Raw genomic sequence first — 19973 nt, forward strand, 5'->3', positions numbered from 1 at the left:
TTGATTGGGATTGCACTGAATCTGTAAATCAAGTTGGAGAGAACTGACATCTTGACAAAATTGAGTCTTGCTGTCCATGAACATGGAATATCTCTCCATTTCATTCTTCTTTGATTTTTTTTAATCCAAGTTTTATGGTTTTCCTCATAGATCTTCTACATATTTTGGTAGATTTATAATTTAGGTATTTCATTTTGGGGGTTGCTAATGTAAATGGTAATGTGCTTCTAATTTCAAATTCCATTTGTTCATTACTGGTATCTGCTTAACTTTTTAAGTGATTAATGGATGCCTGGAACTTGACCTACATATATATTCAGAAATGTTTTGCCACCTGAGACCTGTGAGGAGGTAAGCTTTGTGGTTCAATATGTTATTAGTATTTGGGAGGTGGAGGGAGTATGTGGAAGCTGTTAGGTGTTTAATTTCAATTTATTATAATTTATCAAATTCTAACAGTATTATGGTGGAGGGAAGGAGTAAGAAAAAGAAAATTCATGTAAACATCCATGTCTTTCTCCCAAGTATCTATCCAGAGTAAAAGGTGAAAAGAATAAATACCATCTTTCAAAATAGTTCAGTATGAAAAGTTTAAGAGGAAAAAAAGATAGTTTGTCCTTAGCACAGATCTTACCATGTTGCCCTCAAGTCTGTTGCTGTCATATAGAAAACCACTTTACATTGAAATTGTATAATAAGATCATTTGATCGTTACATTTGCTATTTGTATATGTATAGTCTAAATGCTACCTACTTCAGGAAAGGATTTAAGGAGCTTAGTAAAATTTAATTGGCATAGTAATAGGCACATATACAGTTAATCAAAATGAAAACCAGATGCCCTCTAGAGAAAAAAGATCATTTGTTTAAAAAGTAGAACTGATTAGACAATTATTCAAATATCAGATTTCTGGCTTCTTGGTAGCCAAGTCAAAAAAGGCAAATTTATTTGGCTCAAAGTATATAACCAAAATAAAATTTGATCTTTTCCATAAAAATAATGTCAGGGACTTCTCTGGTGGTCCAGTGGTTAAGACTCCACACTTTGAATGCAGGAGACACGGGTTCAATCCCTGGTCCCACATGCCTCAGGGCACAATCTCCCCCCAAAAAATGACATGTCAAGTTTTAGATTACTCAAACACACTTGGCACTAATTAGTACTTTTAAATAATTGTGCATCGATACGTGACTATCTCAGTAAATAATCACTGTTAAAAGGAGTGTCTTTAGGGGGAACAGACTGTTTCCACCAGTTCAGTTTATGATGAGGATTATCCAATAAAGGGAGACTTTCTCTCACTGAATTTATGACATAAATTGTTTAAAAGAAGAAGAAAAAAGAAACAAAAGAAGCTGTGAGATACTGGACAGCATTGCTAAAAGTTGTTGGGCAGATGTTGAGACATTCTGTATGTTGTGGTATCTTATGATAGTGTTAAGCTGTAGAAAACCAGGCTAAAGTGCTGTGTCCTCTTGCTCTGATAGAAAGAGAGGCTGTAGGAGCTTGGAAGGATGGGATTTATAACACTTCCTGGGCTGTTTCCTTCAGTGATACCCGCTCCTTCACCCCCATGCCACTGATGGCAGTGAGTACTAGTTGTTGTGGATAGAGACACAGTTTTCTAGCTTTTTAGATCTCAGTCTTTAGAAGACTATATTTTAACTCTAACCCATAAAAATAAAAGTTTCAAAAAAATAAATAAATAAAAGTTTCATAACAGTAGTTAACCTTGCCACATATAATATCCCAGAATATTTTCTGTTCTGAGATGTATTTTCTCGGTTGTTTTTTTGTGTGTTTTTCATGTTGGTCATGGATTACTGAATTGATTTCACAACTAAGTTGACTGTACAGTCTGTGTGTGTGTAAATGAAGCTGGATTCGCCCCAAGCCACCTCCTTCCTTTATTTCTTGCCTATGGCTCCTTTCCCACAGTTGCATCACAAACCGGATGGCCCTGAAAGCCTAAAATATTTCCTCTCTGGCCCTTTACGAAAGAAGTTTCATGTGCCAGTTTTGCTCAATCTAAAGCAACACACACACACAAAATAAAGCAACACAATATTGCTTTCAGTTCAGTTCAGTCGCTCAGTCGTGTCCCACTCTTTGTGACCCCATGGACCACAGCATGCCAGGCCTCCCTGTCCATCACCAACTCCTGGAGTTTACCAAAACTCATGTCCATTGAGTCGGTGATGCCATCCAACCATCTTCTCTTCTGTCATCCCCTTCTCCTCCTGCCTTCAATCTTTCCCAGCATCAGGGTCTTTTCAAATGAGTCAGCTCTTCACATCAGGTGGCCAAAGTATTGGCGTTTCAGCTCCAACATCAGGCCTTCCAATGAACACTCAGGACTGATCTCCTTTAGGATGGACTGGTTGGATCTCTTTGCAGTCCAAGGGACTCTCAAGAGTCTTCTCCAACACCACAGTTCAAAAGCATCAATTCTTCGGTGCTCAGCTTTCTTTATAGTCCAACTCTCACATCCATACATGACTACTGGAAAAACCATAGCCTTGACTAGACGGACCTTTGTTGACAAAGTAATGTCTCTGCTTTTTAATATGTTGTCTAGGTTGGTCATAACTTTCCTTCCAAGGAATAAGCGTCATTTAATTTCATGGCTGCAGTCACCATCTGCAGTGATTTTGAAGCCCCAAAAAATAAAATCAGCCACTGTTTCCACTGTTTCCCCATCTATTTGCCATGAAGTGATGGGACCGGATGCCATTATCTTAGTTTTCTGAATGTTCAGTTTTAAGCCAACTTTTTCATTCTCCTCTTTCACTTTCATCAAGAGGCTCTTTAGTTCTTCACTTTCTGCCATAATTGTGGTGTCATCTGCATCTCTGAAGTTATTGATATTTCTCCTGGCAATCTTGATTCCAGCTTGTACTTCATTCAGCCCAGCGTTTCTCTGGTTTTTCTTGCTCTTATTTCCTTGCGTTAAATACCTGCTGCACAGTCATTTACTATCTGTTAGCCAGACCCTGTGGTGGGAGCCTCTGAGCTCTCCCGCCCCTCTGGGTGTACCTCAGGGTTTGCCCTTGAGCCCATCAGTGGCTGAGGGGAAGAGGAATACCAAGTCAGGCTCACTCCAGCAGAACACAGGATGCCCCCAGTGGGTGACTTCGGCTGGAAGACTCCCCACTGGCAGGACCGAACCCTTCTTTGGACCGGACAGCAGCCCCAGACATCCTCCCCAAAGCTCCTCCCTTCTCTTTCTCCTGTAGGTATCTGGCCTGAACCATGGTCTGAAAAGTCTCCCTACTTCCTCTCTTTCCCAGTCATTCTCTTGCACATCTAATTCTGTCTTGACCTCTGCTTTTCAGCAGACCCAAACTAGCATAATGAACAACAGTAAATACCTGTGAAATGTTTTTCCTGCCCTCAAGGATGCCATGGTAGTTGAGGAGGATGAATACATATCATTTCTACATTATGGTATTCTGTTCCACGTATGTGGGGCACAAGGTTTGTTTTATTAAAGCTTAGAAGAGGGAAAGACTGTTTATAATGAGGATACAAGAGGGAAGGTTCTGGGGGACTGGGCACATTGCCTCCTGGCACATCACTAGGACTGCAGTAATTAGTGAATGAGTAAGTACAATTTGGACAGACAGAAGTGGGGAACAGAGAGGATGTCTGAGAGCTTAGAAATCATGAGAAGAAAGGGAAGGACAAGGCAGATCGCCAGTGGGGCTGAAGCTGAGGGTTTCTGTCAGGAGTGCTTGAAGATCAAGTTGGAAAGATAGATTGGAAGCTATAAATACCAGACTAAGGAGTAGATTTTACTCTGCAAGAGTTGAAACACTATCAAAGGTGTTTCAGTAAGGAATCCAAGGATAGTGGGATTTTAGGAAAATTAACCTGTATACAGCATGGTTAGGGGAAAGAAACAGGAGAATACTGATTAGGAGGCAGTGCAGTCCAGTTTTGTGGTGATCATTGCTGGGAAGAAGGGATGATTTCAAAGAATGCTGTAAAGTGAGAATTAAGACTTCAGGACTGAAAATGAGGTGGGGCTGATGAGTAGATCTGAGGGGTTCAGCACTGGCAACAGGAAGAAAAGAGGTACCTCAGTAACAGAAATAAAGAATGTAATCCTGGATGCACTGTCTAACTGCTTCCTTGCCTTTTGTATCCAAGCTGAGTTTAGAAGGAAAACAATGATCTCGGCTCCTTTTTTTTAGACATGCAAAATTTGAGAGACTGGCAGGATAGCTAAAGTGTCCATCACACATTTGGAAATAGGGGCTTAAACTCAGATAGAGAGGAAATGGAGCTGTCACTAACATTTGCTTATCCTGCCTCCTATTGAGGACTTTCGGCATTTCCTTTACAGTCCAAACTCCTGTTATATAATCTTTAATACACAGCCTGTATGTTGATTTTATAGAAGGTCCAAGTACAGGTTAAAAAAAAGAAAGGTAATCTGAAAATACAATGGTGGTGCTCAGATTTTTTTAAATCTCCAGAAATGATTCCGTAATCGTGTTTTATTTTTTGAAGATATATATTTATTTGGCTGTGCCAGGTCTTCCTTGCTGCACACAGAATCTTTTAGTTGTGCATGTGGGATCTACTTCCCTGATCAGGGAACAAACCCAGACCCCTTACATTGGGAGCACTAAGTTCTAGCCACTGGACCACCAGGGAAGTCCCTCAATCAGTGTAAAAGTAGAAAACTTCCCCAAAGACTCAGTACACCTAATGTAGGAGACCAAAATGGGCACAGTATTTAGAGACTTCTTCACAGCCCATTGGGACTTCCCTAGTGACTCAGATGGTAAAGAATCCGTCTGCAGTGCGGGAGACCTGAGTTCGATCCCTGGGTTGGGAAGATCCCCTGGAGAAGGGAATGGCAACCCACTCCAGTATTGTTGCCTGGAGAATCCCATGGACAGAGGAGCCTGGCAGGCTACAGTCCCTGGGGTCGCAGAGTCAGACACGACTGACTGACTTTCACTTCACTTCACAGCCCATTATAGAGTGAAAAAGGTAAATTATTACTTTCAAAAATAGAAGTCATGAAAGTGCTTCCCAGAAATTTCAAATAATCTCATTTGGATTTAAAACTACTTTTTAAAAAAAACACTCCCAGGTGAGTTATGCCAAAATTTGAGAATGCGATGTCAAGGTATCTAACTGGAAAATTTTAGCATGCTGGTAATGATGAAATGAACTAAAAGACATTTTATGTATTTTATGAAGCATTACAATTCTCAAACTGTTTTTCACTTTAAAATAAAGATTATTCTTTTGAATATCGGGGGTTTTTTTTAATCTGAAAAAGAAAAATGATATAGAAAATTGTCATCATTTGCAGTGAAGCCAGTTTACATTTCAAGGTAGGCTTTTGAGAGGAAGTTTTATTATTATTATTAAATATTATCTTATGATGTTACATCAGAGGAATTTATAACCTCTGTTTATAGAAATCATGTAGCACTCACTGAAATCTACTCTTCGGTAGATTTCAGAAAACTACAAAGTTTTACACTCTGGTTTCTATATTGTTTCTATGATATTTTCCATACGTAGTAATCTAAATGTTACTGTTACTTTGTTCATGGGGGATTTGTGTCTGTGTCAGTGATCCAGTAAGTAATAAACCCATATCTTTTAAAAAGGTTACGTCCAGGAAAGATATTTCCATACCGCTTTCTGTTATCAAGAGCTTTATCGGGAGCTGAAGCAGTCAATGCCTTGAGGCCTTTTTATTTTGCTGTACATCCAGATTTCTTTGGACAGCACCCCAGGGAAAGGGTAAATATTTATTTTTCTTTATGTTTAATGTTCAGTCTACGTTTGTTTATTTACCTTTGCTACAGTGTAATACAGAGAGTTCTATAAATTGGGTTTGTTTTGTCATAGTGGTATAATCAATGCTTTGAACTGTAGACACTGGAAATTGAAACTAACACTATTGTTTTTTTATGAAAGCTGTCATATTTTTGGCAGGCAATAAAGATATCGTTTAGGAACTTCCCTGGTGGTCCGGCGGTTAAGACTTCACCTTCCAATGCAGAGGCTGTGGGTTTGATCCCTGGTGGGGGATCTTAGATCCCACATGCCTCACAACCGAGAAACCAAAACATAAAATACAAACAATATTGTAACAGATTTAATAAAGACTTTAAATATGGTCCACATAAAAAAAAAATAAAAAAAAAAGATACTGTATATTCTCTGTATGTGAGTAATCATGTTTTCTGTACCAGTTTTGAAAGTAAAATTGAGGGTCAGAAAGACCACTTATGGCCGCTGTTACTATAATCAGTCCCTTTTTTAAGGTTGATACACGGAAGGTTTTTCAGGGGCTGAATAGTTGCCTGCTGTTGGTCCACTTCCCTACACCATTAGTTCATGTGTGCTCAAGGAATACAAACTGATATGGAAAATAACTCATGATAAACTTAATTAGGAACACTAGTATTTTTTAACATTAGATAATATATTACAAAACCAAATGCTTTGAAATTATCTCATTGGTTCCTTTTATCTGCCTTAATACTGATAACTGGTTTAACACGAAAAGGAATACAAAACTCTTGAAAATTAGAACATTACTGTATTGCCTTTTTCTACTTACCGTGGAAAATAAATCAGTTTTACTTCTTTGCTTTAGGAAAATCCTCTGATTATGATGGTTGTTATATTGGTTGTTAGAAATTAGATCCTTTTTAACTAATTAGTGAATTGAATCAATAGCAAAATATCCACTACCTTGGACATGTAATAAATTAATATAAATTATTGGGAATGTCATACATGAATACAGCTTAATGTTTCACAATTTACAGTTTTTAAATCCAATGTGTGTGGAAAAATTAAGCTTAGTACTAGGTGATGATTTCCCTCCTCTACCAAAATACCTTTTTTTTTTTTAACTAAAACTTTTATGTGCTATAAAACATGAACTCGGCAGGCTTGGGTTGCTTTGTTACAAAGAAATGCCTGGCTTCAGTCCTGGCCCTTCATTGCCTCCCGGGAGATGAGCTCTGAGCCCCGGGATATCCTTGCCTGATAAGAATGTTTCTGTGTGCCCAAAGCCTTGGGCCGTACCAGACAGTTTATCCTAACAATGTGAGTTATGGTAAAATGCCTAATTTCTCATGTCTGAGACCCTCTGGGGAAACTGGAGACAGATAACTAAAGTCGGTCACATGGGCACATAGTGCCCCAGTAAAAGCCCTGGCCCCCAAGCTTGAATGAGCTTTTGTGGTTGGCAGCACTTCTGATGTCACATGTCCTTGCTGGGAGCTTAAGCACTGTCTGTACAACGTCCCTGGGAGAGAACAACTGGAACCTTGCGCTTGGTCCCTCCTGGACTCCACCCTACACACATTTTCCCTTTGCTGATTTTAATCTGTATCCTTTTGCTGTAATAAAGTGTAACCATGAGTATAATAGCTTTTCTGAGTTCTGTAAATCCTTCTAGTTAGTAAATCATCAAACCCCCAACACAATATAGCTGAGAGTCGGTTTTTGTCTATAGAATTGTTTGTGTGTGTGTGTGTGTGTGGTTTTTTATGTGTTCTTTTTTTAAGTTTGTTTTAAAATTGAAGTATAGTTGATTTGCAGTGTGTTGATTTCTGCTACATAGCACAATGATTCAGTTATACATATATATGTATTTTCTTTTTCATTATGGTTTATCACAAGATATTGAATATAGTTCCTTGTACTATATTGCTGCTGCTGCTGCTAAGTCGCTTCAGTCATGTCTGACTCTGTGTGACCCCATAAACGGCAGCCCACCAGGCTCCGCCGTCCCTGGGATTCTCCAGGCAAGAATACTGGAGTGGGTTGCCATTTCCTTCTCCAGTGCATGAAAGGGAAAAGTGAAAGTGAAGTCGCTCAGTCGTGTCTGACTCTTGGCGACCCCAAGGACTGCAGCCTACCAGGCTCCTCCGTCCGTGGGATTTTCCAGGCAAGAGTACTGGAGTGGGGTGCCATTGCCTTCTCCGTTGTACTATATTAAGTTTTTATTATGTAATTGGACTTATCAGTCATTTATTTCTTGAGATATTTAGTCATAGTTAGGCTTTTTCTATATCTCATTTATAAAGGAACTCAGCCATGTTTTCTTCTAATACTTTTGTAGCTACATTTTTTTTTTTTAACATCTCTTCTCTGTGGAGTTACATGTTGTGAGGTATGGATTCAATTTTATCCTGTACCGAGGAGCTATGAAATCCCAACATTTTTTAATATTAAATTCTTTAATACACTCAATAGTGTGTTTTAAAGGTTGCGATATAATTTCTGATATTTCCTTGTTCTGTTTTGTACATAAATGTCTCAATATTTTTTTTCCAGGAAGTCAATGAAAATTCCCTTAAGAGATTAAGTGCCTACTTAGAAAACCTTCAGAAACCAGGCTTCAAGTCTTTGAAACCAACCCAGCTTGTGTTTTATGTAAGAGAAACAGATCAGAATCCCTCTGATGGCCAGGAACATTTCAGCACTTCTGGTACATTTCCTATTTCTCATATGTCCCTTGCACTCTTGCAGGCTTCATTTGGTATGAGTTCAGTCTGTCTAAAAGTTGCTAGAAGACCTTTGGAGTGAAGCCTTGTCGTAGAAAGTAATATCATTTAATCAAGTGTTTTCCTGGAGTTAGATTTTATTCCTGGCTACTTCTGTTTGATGAGCCTCTTTTTTTTTCACTCAGGGATAATTGCTTTACAATGTTGTTTTAGTTTCTGCTGTACAACAGAGTGAATAAGTTATATATACACATACATCCCCTCCCCCTTGAACTCCCCCTCCCCCATCCCCATCCCACCCCTCTAGATCATCACTGAGAGAGAGCTGAGCTCCCTGTGCTGTATGCAGCTTCCCACTAGCTGTTTTATATATGGCAGTGTATATATGGATGAGCCACGTTTTATGTTTAAACTTTTTTGACTAGAAAACTAAAATGTTTCTGTTTGTCCCCTTCCTATTTCAGTGCTATTTTAAGTATTAAACGTGCATATGACAATTTATATGTTTTTAAAAGTATAGCTTACCTTTTCTTATCTAGTCCTCAAAGTAACCTGTGAGGTACCTAGTATTTGCCCAGTTGTAACTTAGTAATGTCCCAGGACCATGGAGACAGAATAAGGGTCTTTGAACTCTCTAACCCCAGCCTCATACTGTTTCTAAAATCTGATCAGTCTTAATATATAGCTTTCTGTTTGGTCCTTTGTCACTGCTTTGCATGTCCAACTCTTTGCAACCCCATGGACTCTAGCCCACCAGGCTCCTCTGTCCATGGAATTCTCCAGGAAACAATACTGGAGTGGTTTGCCATTTCCTGCTCCAGGGGATCTTCCCCACCCAGGGATTGAACCCAGGTCTCCTGCACTGCAGGCAGAATCTTTACCTTCTGAACCACCAAGGAAGTCCCAGTAATACTTAAAACTAGGGGTAAATGCGGGTCCATTATTCTCTAAACATCCATCCTTTTTGTCATTCTTGAGGAAATAACTTTTAGAATGAACTTTAAAACAATTTAAAGATTTGCTAAGAGTTTTCTGTGAATTAATGCTAAAACAAACAGCTGTAGTCAGCTTTGGCTGAGTAAAGAGAAAAATCCTCTACTTGCAGTTAATGGTTAACTTTGAACCATTTACTAAATAAAAATAGATAGTGAAAAATAATTAAGAGGTGAGAGAAAATATAGCATAAGGGACAAAAAGATAATGTTAGTATATAAGGAGTTTTTAGGTGTCAGAAAGAAAAGAGTAGCTCAGTTACAAAGATTGGCAAACAGTGTCTAGGCACTTCAAGAAATAATACCCATAAATAGCCAATGGGTCTTCCCAGGTGGCTCAGTGGCAAAGAATCCACCTGCCAAGCAGGAGATGAGGGTTCCATCCCTGGGTCGGGAAGATCCCCTGGAGAAGGAAACAGCAACCCACTCCAGTATTCTTGCGTGGGAAATCCCATGGATAGAGGAGCCTTGTGGGCTACAGTAGTCCATGGGGTTGCAAAGAGTTGGACACAACTAAGTGACTAAACAAGTAGCCAATAAGCATATAAAAATGTTTAGCCTTAGTAATCAATGCAAACTAAGTTAATTAGATAATATTCCCAATCAAGGATGCGTGCAGTCTGGCACAAGCATTCCAAACTATGTAGCAGCTCTTACATTGAATTAAGTGATTAATGGAGTTGGTAAGTTAAGAGAGAAATTGAGATTTATTCCTTGACTCATCTCTTCTGAGGATAAACTATTTCTTCTGAACCTCGACTGCAGGAATTTGGATTTTCCTTTCCTCTTTCACTGCCTAGAATAATTCTACCAGTATTTCTCTCACATTACCATCAATGATTCAACTAAAAACTCCTTCTTGGTTTACATGTTCTTAGACTCTGTAAAATCTGTGTGGCCCGCAGAATAGGTATCTCTGAGAACAGTCTAGATTGTGATGACTGTCATCAGTGGCAAAGACGCAATAAAAGCACATTTCAGCCTTGAATGAAACAGTGAAAAATTAAGAACAGTTGTTATGCCCATCAGTTTCAGAAGTGTAAAATAAATTATGCTACATTCATTATGTGGATTAGCATAGCACTACTAAACACGAAAGAGGTTGACATATACATACAGATATGGAGGAGTCCCCCAGGTTAAATAACAAAAGCAGGTTCAAAGTAATACATGCAGATTGGTGTAGTTATATGGGGCTTGCCTGGTAGATTAGACAGTCAAGAATCTGCCTGCAATTCAGCAGATCTGGGTTCGATCCCTGTATCAGGAAGATCTCCTGGAGAAGGGAATAGCAACCCACTGCAGTATTCTTGCCTAGAGAATTCCATGGACAGAGGAACCTCCAGGCTACCATCTATGGGGTCGCAAAGAGTCAGACACAGCTGAGTTTATATGCTTAAATGGAGCAGTTCACACCATGGGGGTGTGTGTGTGCGCAAAGACATAAGTGTGTGTGTCATGTGTAACATGCATACAAAGCACATAGAAAAGGTCTAGAGCAGTGCTATTTCAGAGAACCTTCTGCACTGATGTCACTCGTATGTGTGTGTGCATGTCTGGTACAGCCAGCGCTGGCCCAGTATGGCTCCTGAGCACTTGAACTGGAGCTAGTGTGACGAGGAACTAAATTGTAAATTTAACTTAATTTTAATCAATTTAATTTTAAATAGCCACACATGCCTAGTAGCTACCATATAAGGCAGTCAGTGTGTACTTGACTGCCAATAGGATTGTGTCTAGTGAAATTGTGTGCCTGTCAACAGGAGACTTTTACTTCATACGTATCATTTTACAATAAGGATGTACGTATATAATTTTTAAAACCAATTTTTAAAAAATTTTAAAGAAAAAGGGGTCAGCATGTTATTTATAGTGGGGAAAATGCTTGACGTGGTGTTGGCTCAGATGTAAACCCTCACTCACTATTCTTAACCCCTTGAGCCTGTGCTTCTTCACATTTCAAAGGGGATAATAATGGCACCGGATGGGAATGTTGATTGAAAAGTGATACACGTTCAACTTCTGCCAAGTTTAATAACCAACAAGTAGCGAGGGAACCCAGTAGATTTCCTGTTGTTGACTTAACAAGTTAGATAGTCTGAGCACAGTGACTACCTGTATTAAAATCAGGTTGTGAAGTTCTGACTTTTAAAAAATTAGGGAATTTTGAGTCACTTCTGAAAATACTGAGTCACAAGATAAGGGTAGGGGAGTATAAGCACAGTCACTTTTAATCATAGAGAAAATCTGAGATGAGTTTCTGTGACCACTGAGACTGGACTGGCCCCCTCCACAAACCACTGTCCCCGGGCAGCCTCCCCTGCCTCTACCCTTCCCCTGGGCCTTAGCCCTGGAGACTTGCTTTGGTGGGCACTTGCTTGTAGGAGAACTCTCCCAGTCCTTAGACTGTAGAGGTACAATTTATGAACAGCATTGAAAAATATTCTCAATCCTCTTCTCGGGCTGGGGTCACTGGTGCCAAACTAGAAAAGGGAGCTGACAGAGAACTTCATAAAGATCAAGATAGTATGGTACAGTTCTGGAGAAGGGACATCATTTTCCATCTACAGATGATTTTTCAATAGGATGAATTTTAATTGGTAATAGAGTGTTTTAAAAGATTTTGATTCTATAAATGTATAAAAAAATGTTTTTAAAGTAAAGCAAATAATCATCTGTATTAACTGTTTGGGGGAATTATATTCTCTAGGATTTCGAGCAGTCAAATTTACTTTGCACACCAGAGATCTGCTAAGCACAGTATTATATATTCTCAACTCCTGCAGTTTATCTGTTGAACATGTCCAAAGCTTGAATACTAATGTGCATTCCCAGCCTCTCAAAGAGGCCAAAAGGACATCTGACAGGCCCATCAAATGGGACAAGTCTTACTACTCCTTTACTGGATTCAAGGACCCTGATGAAGATCTCGAGCAAGTCTGGAGAACGGAAACAACCCTAACGTATGTAAGAGTTTTTACTTACCTGTTGTTTATGTTTAAAATTATAGTCTAAGATCCTGGTGATCCAGTGGTTAGGGCTCTGAGCTTTCACTGCAGGAGGCACAGATTCAATCCCTGGTTGGGGAACTAAGATCCTGCATGCTGTGCAGTGCATCCAAAAGAAAAAAATTTTAATTGAAAAAGTAAAAGTTTAAATTTTCCAGGAAAAGTAATGCTATCAATGTAGTTAACCCAGTAACCATTACAAAAAAGATATTTCATGCTTCCTACTCAAAGTGGCCAGAATACTTCTAATGGTATTTGATTTTTGGTTTTTTTTTTTTTTTTGGCCTTTTGATAGCAAACGCAGAAAATTGTTTGGTTTTGAGTATGAGCTAAAAGAGAGTGTCTCAGCCTTACATGCACTGGATTCCAGCCCTTGAGGCTTCTGCTTACACTGTTGAGAGGGTATTGCTCTGCTTACACCCTTAAGAGGGTATTCCTCACAGTGTGTCCAGATGAACCAAAGCCTGGGAATGTGTTACCTATACCTTTCAGTATAGAAAAAAGTGGGATTGGATAAGTCAGGGCAAAAGAGCAAGAATAAGATTTGTTGCACCGTTAAGTCAAGAAGCTTAAGCTATGCTATGCTAAGTCGCTTCAGTCGTGTCCGACTCTGTGCGACCCCATAGACGGCAGCCCACCAGGCTCTGCCATCCCTAGGATTCTCCAGGCAAGAACACTGGAGTGGGTTGCCATTTCCTTCTCCAGTGCATGAAAGGGAAAAGTGAAAGTGAAGTCGCTCAGTCGTGTCCGACTCCCAGCGACCCCATGGACCGCAGCCCACCAGGCTCCTCCGTCTATGGGATTTTCCAGGCAAGAGTACTGGAGTGGGGTGCCATTGCCTTCTCAAGAAGCTTAAGAATAACCTATTAAAGAAATTCAGAGAAGCAATTAGCCTGTGGTTCAGTTGAGTGTTTCATGGGGTACAGTTTTGGTCTGGTGCTAAATGTGTAACCATTGTGAAAAGACTGTTCCAGGGACCCTGAACTCAGAGTTAGTCAGCTGGCAAACTAATGAAAAAAGATTGGAACTGGGAAAAGCCAGTTCCCCAAGATAACTGCTATTTCACTGTTTCCTTGTCCAAGCCAAGTATAATTTCCTTACTTGTATGTAGTTCATCCAGTAAAATTCTTGAGTCTTTAATAAAAGACTCTCTTACATTATATTATATTATATTATACTATTAATAGATAATGAGTTTTTAAGAGTAGGGACTATGTTTTAATCATCTCTCTTTCTAATACTAATCTGCTTCACAGATTCATAAAACCTGTCCAGTATTTTTATTAACACTGAATTAAAGAACCATTAAATAAGTGTGACTGTGAAGTGCTATAGGCTCAGTATGGAGAACTCAAGGTTTAATATGGAAATGTAAAGTAGCTTAATACAGATGATAGCAGTAGAAGTGACTCAGCAATGAATGTAGAGGGCTTTGGCGGGGGTGGGGGGGTGGGAACAGTGCCTCTGTTAATTTCACTAGTGTTGACTTAGTATCTGGTGTTTTAGTAAGAGATATATTGTCTTAAGGAAAATTCCTGAGTGTAGATGAGTTGTGCTACTATGAATTCTTGAGTTTCTCCATAGGTGTACTTTTTTTTTAAATTGATGCTCTCATGGATTCTTTACCATTTGAGCCACTAGGAAAGCCCAGTAATTACCAGGACTAGCTCAAATCATGTCGTTTTGACTTATCTCCTCTCAAAGAAGATAACATAAATTGAGTAAACCATTGTTTTAGAAATTGAAGTCGGTGGAAATTTAACATTCTAATTTATTGACAAAATGCAGTGTCTGCTGCTATGTATCTTGTCAGACAATGAAGTAAACCCCATTATTAGCTACATAGCTTTTCTTAGTTTTGGCAAATGAAATTAATGATACAGCATTACATGTTTTAACATGTTTTTAGCCTTGTTTGTAACAGATCTTGCAGTTCCCTGAAAACTGATTTAATGGGGAAGAATGACTACATGTATATGTATGGCTGAGTCCCTTCACTGTTCACCTGAAACTATCACATAGATAGATCTAATATCTACATAGATAGATAGATAAATGCCAACTGTAGAACCTTCATTTTTGTCTCACGGTTTACAAGCGAAACACAAAAATTGTTAAACTAGGCCACTTAAATTTTATACATTAAATGTAAGAATTCAAAAAATCAGGTCATGAATATATAATCATAAGATTCTATTTCTGTCCACATTGTAAGACATTTGGTCCCAAAAGGAAACATGGTATTTGCTTGATAATTCATTTGTCTACAAATCATCCTTTTTCTTACTTAATTTAAAGTAAATTTGTATGTATTACTTAATAAATGAGGGAAAATGGAAAAATTGTAATAGCTAATAATGCCATACTTTTTACTTTTCTTATTTCTCACACATCATGCAGAAATGACAAAGTCTTTACCAATATTCTTAAAGGGGGAGTAGGAAGAATTGTTAAAAACTGCACACAATTAGTGAATCAAAAAAATGTGGAATGTAGGGATTCCCCTGGCAGCCAGTGATGAAGACTGCACCTCTACTGCTGGGGGCTAAGTTCATCTTTGTCCAGGAACTAAGATCCCCGCAGCGGCCAAAAAAAATAAAGAATGCAGGACACTTTTATGTAAGAGTGCAAGGTCCCAATTCCTTATCCCAATGTGCAAGACATTTTTATGATCTCTCTCTGTCACACACTCTCACACACACACACACACACACACACACGCACGCACGCACACCCCTCTCCAGTCTCATCTCACGCCCCACCCCACCCCCGGGCATTGTGTGATCTGGTTCATCTCACAGTTCCTGTGTACTAGCCTGGTGGGCATGCCCTTCCCTCTCACTAATCCGCCTGGGAAAACCTGATCCATCTCTCAGGTTCCAGGTCACTTATCACCTGCTCTGTAGAACCTTCCAGGCAGAACTAATTCATTCTTGCTTTGTTCTCATAGAAGCTCATATATTCTCTTCCAGTTGCTTATCTCCCTACTCCTTGCTAGATGTGTCTTCCTTATACTGTTAGGCCTTCAGGATAAATATTTGATTGGTTCTGAGAGTTTCAACTTGATTTTCTTTTTTTGGCCACACCACATGTCTTTCAGGATCTTAGTTCCCCAACTAGGGATCGAACCCATGCCCTGTGTGGAGTCCTAACCACTGGACCACCAGGGAATTCCCTCAACTTGACTAGTTTTTAAATATTGTAGATCACAACATCTAAAACCTTTAAAGTAACTATTAAAAGGAACCCTAAGAAGGTTTACTTGACAGGCACTTTTGAGATGGACAAATGAGCCTTTCTGCACCATTATCATAACACCTGACTGTCACTGACAGGTGTCCAGTGGGGTGTCAGATGTCCTGAGGGTGGGGCACTTTAGACCATCTTCCCCCAGCCTCCCTGGAGCTTTCTCTTTCTCAGCTGTACCCAGGGCCCACTCCAGCTACACCCAAAATGTTCCTCTGATCCTGGAGTCTGCTTGCTATTCTACCACGGCCACTCCTGCATCAGCCTTTCTGCCTCCCAGGCACGACCCAGGCTTTGTTTGTGCAGACTTCCCTCGGGAAAGAGAGACCCTGCGCCAGAGCCAGCATGCCTGTGCCGTGACCGTTAGAACACTGAGGGAGAGACAGCCTCAGAGTGGGGAGCGGGTGGAGCGTGCTGTTCTGTAAAGGCCACCTCGGCTGCCTTCAGCTCTGTTCTGAAAGCTGTCCCCTTCTAATCCCTAGGCAGACTTTGATGTTCATTTTCTCTTTTAAGACTTCACTGAGGTAAACGTTCTCAGAAATGCAGATTTAAGAGAACATGTTTCTGCTGAGCCCATGATGTAGTTATAGGAGAAAGATAAAGGAGGGGAGAGGTGAGACCAGAGCGGGCCACTTAGTTGGGTGGAAAGAAACTAAGGGGCAAACAGACCCACTTGGGAGGAGGAGGTGGGCACTGACTGGTAAGGTCTGAGCAGTGGGAGCCTTTGGAAAGAGAGGTGGTGGAGGGGCAGGGTTTGCAGCGAGCAGAGAGAACTCAGGGTGCTAATAGACAAGATGAAGACCAAGGAAGAAACTGGATCTGCCCAGTTAGAATCCATAGAGTTACCTTCCCAAGTTCCTTTATCAGGAAATAGTGCCTTTTAAATGTCACCAGTACCATTCGGTACATCTTCTGAGTTGACTTTTTCACCGTCTGGCTGCACACCACATCATATGCTCTAGTTGGAGAAGGGGTAGCCCTGCCCTCGTGTGGAGATGACTGATGTAAGTGACGGCCTAGTAGAGCCTTCTGAAAAGTGCAATAAACATAATGGAGGTTTAATTTTTTTTAACTTATTTATTTTTTAACGCTTTTATTTTTTTTATTATTCTTTATTTTTTGGCCACACTGCAGGGCATGCAGTATCTTAATCCCCAAACCTGAGATCAAACCCATGCCCCCTACAGCAGAAGCACAGAGTCCTAACCACTGGATCACCAGGGAATTCCTAAATATTCAGCCTTTTGGGGGCAAGGGGGCTGGGACATGCAGGATCTTGGTTCCCCAGCAAGGGATCAAACCTGCACCCCCTGCTTTGAAAGCATGAAGTCTTAACCCCTGGACCACCAGAGAAGTCCTTGAAGCATCTTTGATTTTTAGAAATCTAGTAACAAGCTTGGTGTAATGAAAGTTTAATATTTTTGATAGGCTAAAGAAGTTGTCATAACTAAAATATGATTAACAGGTGCTGGCAGTTCTCCAAGAAGCCTGTTTTAGAAGTAGGAGTTTACTCTAAAAGTAGACTTGGCAGGAGTACTTATAACTTGGTAAAGGTTTGATGGGAAACTCACTTTAACATTGGGGCTACTTTAAGGTAATGAACACGTCTTTCAATAGTAGAAATGTTTGCATTATAGTTAGTACTGCAAAGTGTACATCTCTATTTTTTTTTTCTTTCTAGATCCTGGTTAGATAACAATGGGAAAAGTGCTGTTAAAAAGCTGAAGAATAGTTTGCCACTAAGAAAAGAACTAGATCGTTTAAAAGATGAACTGTCTCATCAATTGCAGCTGTCAGATATCAGGTAATGAAGAAGAGAAAACCTGATTTATAGATTAAAATAAACATGTGTTACCTATTGGTAACGGTTTCTAACAGTTAAATGTTTGCATCTTTAATTATTCTGTTCACTAAATACTCAATTATCTTTTTATGAAACTAATCAATTGTTTATCTAAGAAAACCATTACAAATTTCTTACTTAAAAAAGTGAAGTAAGGTTTAGATACTGACATTTTTAGCATAATAATTTTTTTAGCATAATAACATAATGGGCTTATAAGAAAAATATACTCTTCCATATGCATATAATGTATAAAAAATCGGTATTTCTCCATCATATAAGATTGGTATTTGAGTTTAAAAAGAGGAAAGGAGGACTTCCTTGATGGCTCAGCAGGTAAGGAATCCACCTGCAACGCAGGAGACACAGGAGATGCAGGTTTGATCCCTGGGGAGGGGAGATCCCCTGGAGAAGGAAATGGCAACCCACTTCAGTATTTTTGCCTGGAGAATTCCATGGACAGAGGGGCCTGGCGGGCTACAGTCTATAGGGTCGCAAAGAGTTGGACACATCTGACTGAACGACTTAAAATAAAAAAGAGAAAGGGAAAGAAAAAAAAATGTTGTATTCTTTGGTTCTATGTTATATAGCATGACTTTTAAAATTTTTTTAATTGAGATATAGTTGATATGTAGCATTATACTAGTTCCAAGTGTTTTACATAATAATTCATTATTCGTATTCATTATAAAATGATCACCACAATAAGTCTAAAATTGACATCTGTCATCATACATAGCTAGGAAAATTTTTTTCTTGTGATGAGAACTTTTAAGATCTACTCTTTAAGCAACTTTCAAAATGCAATACAGCATTATTATTAACTATAATCACCATATGACTTTTTAAAAAGTTTTCATAAACTTAGAAATCATTTGCTGAAGTTTATTATAAAATAGATTTAACAGCTACAGCCCTAAGGAGTGGGTGATGTGATTCATTCATGGGACTCCCTGAGGTATTGTCATCTGGCCTGGTACTTAAACTTCTGTGACCATTTTGCTGCAGCCTGTTTTTCTTCCAAACTTCTTTATGAGGACTGTTTTCTTATATTAAACCAAATGACTATTTGGATACAGGAACAGCACCTTTATCCTGTGCTTGCAGAATCACATAGTATTTATATGTTCTTCTATATTTAAATTATAATTGTTGAAGATAATTCAGATTTATAAGGAAAGTGTTTACACTTCGAGCTTTCACAGGAGTCAGGCAGGTGGGGGGTGAGTATGCGCCTCCCTCTGGGGGGACATGGGTGATAACGGGCCTGTGTGCTCTGTTGGACCAGGTGGCAGAGGAGCTGGGGCATCGCCCACCGCTGCAGCCAGCTACACAGTTTAGGCCGCTTAGCCCAGCAGAACTTGGAAACCCTTAAAAATGCAAAAGGTAAACAATTTCCATTCACTTCCAAAATCCATATCCCTTAACAGCTATACAAATCTGTAAATTCTAGAGGAAAACTGTTGAAAGTCTTTGTAGATATGACTTGATCTCAGCTGAATTGTTAAGTCTGTTCCTTTGAATGAAACAGTAACTTCTACCAAGTTTACTCCTGAATTGACACATGAAATGTAAGTAATTATTTGCACAGTGCTAAAAAAATGAAGCCTCTCTGGACAGTGACCAAAGGGTTTGTGTTTTATCATCAGGATGTACAATAATATTTACAGACCGGTCCGGGATGAGTGCAGTGGGCCATGTGATGCTAGGAACAATGGATGTCCATCACCACTGGACAAAAGTAAGAAAAAGCTTGAAAGCAAAAAAAACAAAAAAAAAGATTTGTCTTCAACATACTTTTGTTTCAGAAAATTGCTAATATGACAGCAAACTAAAAAAAAAACTTTGAATCATAGTTTCAGCTGTTTGCAGAGCAGATGCTTTATATTGAGTAGTTTAAGTTCTTAGATGACTGATTTTTAAGTCCATTTTTATTCGAAAAATTTTACAGTCTTTTCTAAAGCACAGCCTAAAGGCCTGCATTCTGTTGGGTTTTTTGGTTTTCTTTTTAACAGATTTATTGTGTTTAATTGACACAATAGACTGTGCATATTTGGTGGATATAGTTTGATGAGATATGACATATGTAAATACCTGTGAAACCATTACCATAATCAAGAGAGTGAACACATCCATTACCCACAAAATTATGTGCATGTCTCTGTGTAAACCCTCTCCTCCATCCCACCACCCCCTCCCAAAGCAGCCCCTGGTCTGCTTTCTGTCACTATAGATTAGTTTATATTTCTAGACTTGTATCTGAATAGAATCACAGAGTATGTTGGAGAGGATCTGATTTCATTCAGTCGGCATAATTATTTGTAGATTCATTCATGCTATTGCATGTATCAAGAATTAATTTTTTTATTTCCCCTAAGTATGCTG

At 39.3% G+C, this 19973-nt stretch overlaps 1 protein-coding gene across 10 annotated transcripts in view; it reads left to right on the forward strand.

Moving 5' to 3' along the window:
- The window catches only part of TCAIM (T cell activation inhibitor, mitochondrial), a 37342-nt gene that overhangs the window by 9429 nt on the left and 7940 nt on the right, over positions 1 to 19973 (forward strand). For all 10 annotated transcript variants that reach the window (XM_081527847.1, XM_081527854.1, XM_081527846.1 and 7 more), the window contains 7 exons: positions 279 to 351; positions 5638 to 5773; positions 8330 to 8483; positions 12202 to 12454; positions 17427 to 17549; positions 18877 to 18974; positions 19238 to 19329. In XM_081527847.1, coding sequence (XP_081383973.1) covers positions 323 to 351; positions 5638 to 5773; positions 8330 to 8483; positions 12202 to 12454; positions 17427 to 17549; positions 18877 to 18974; positions 19238 to 19329 — 885 coding nt within the window. In that variant the 5' untranslated portion in view covers positions 279 to 322. The remainder of the gene's footprint in view (positions 1 to 278; positions 352 to 5637; positions 5774 to 8329; positions 8484 to 12201; positions 12455 to 17426; positions 17550 to 18876; positions 18975 to 19237; positions 19330 to 19973) is intronic.

Source organism: Giraffa tippelskirchi, chromosome 9 (assembly GCF_054371585.1).
Source record: "Giraffa tippelskirchi isolate mGirTip1 chromosome 9, T2T-mGirTip1v1.2.pri, whole genome shotgun sequence".
Taxonomy (NCBI): Eukaryota; Metazoa; Chordata; class Mammalia; order Artiodactyla; family Giraffidae; genus Giraffa; species Giraffa tippelskirchi.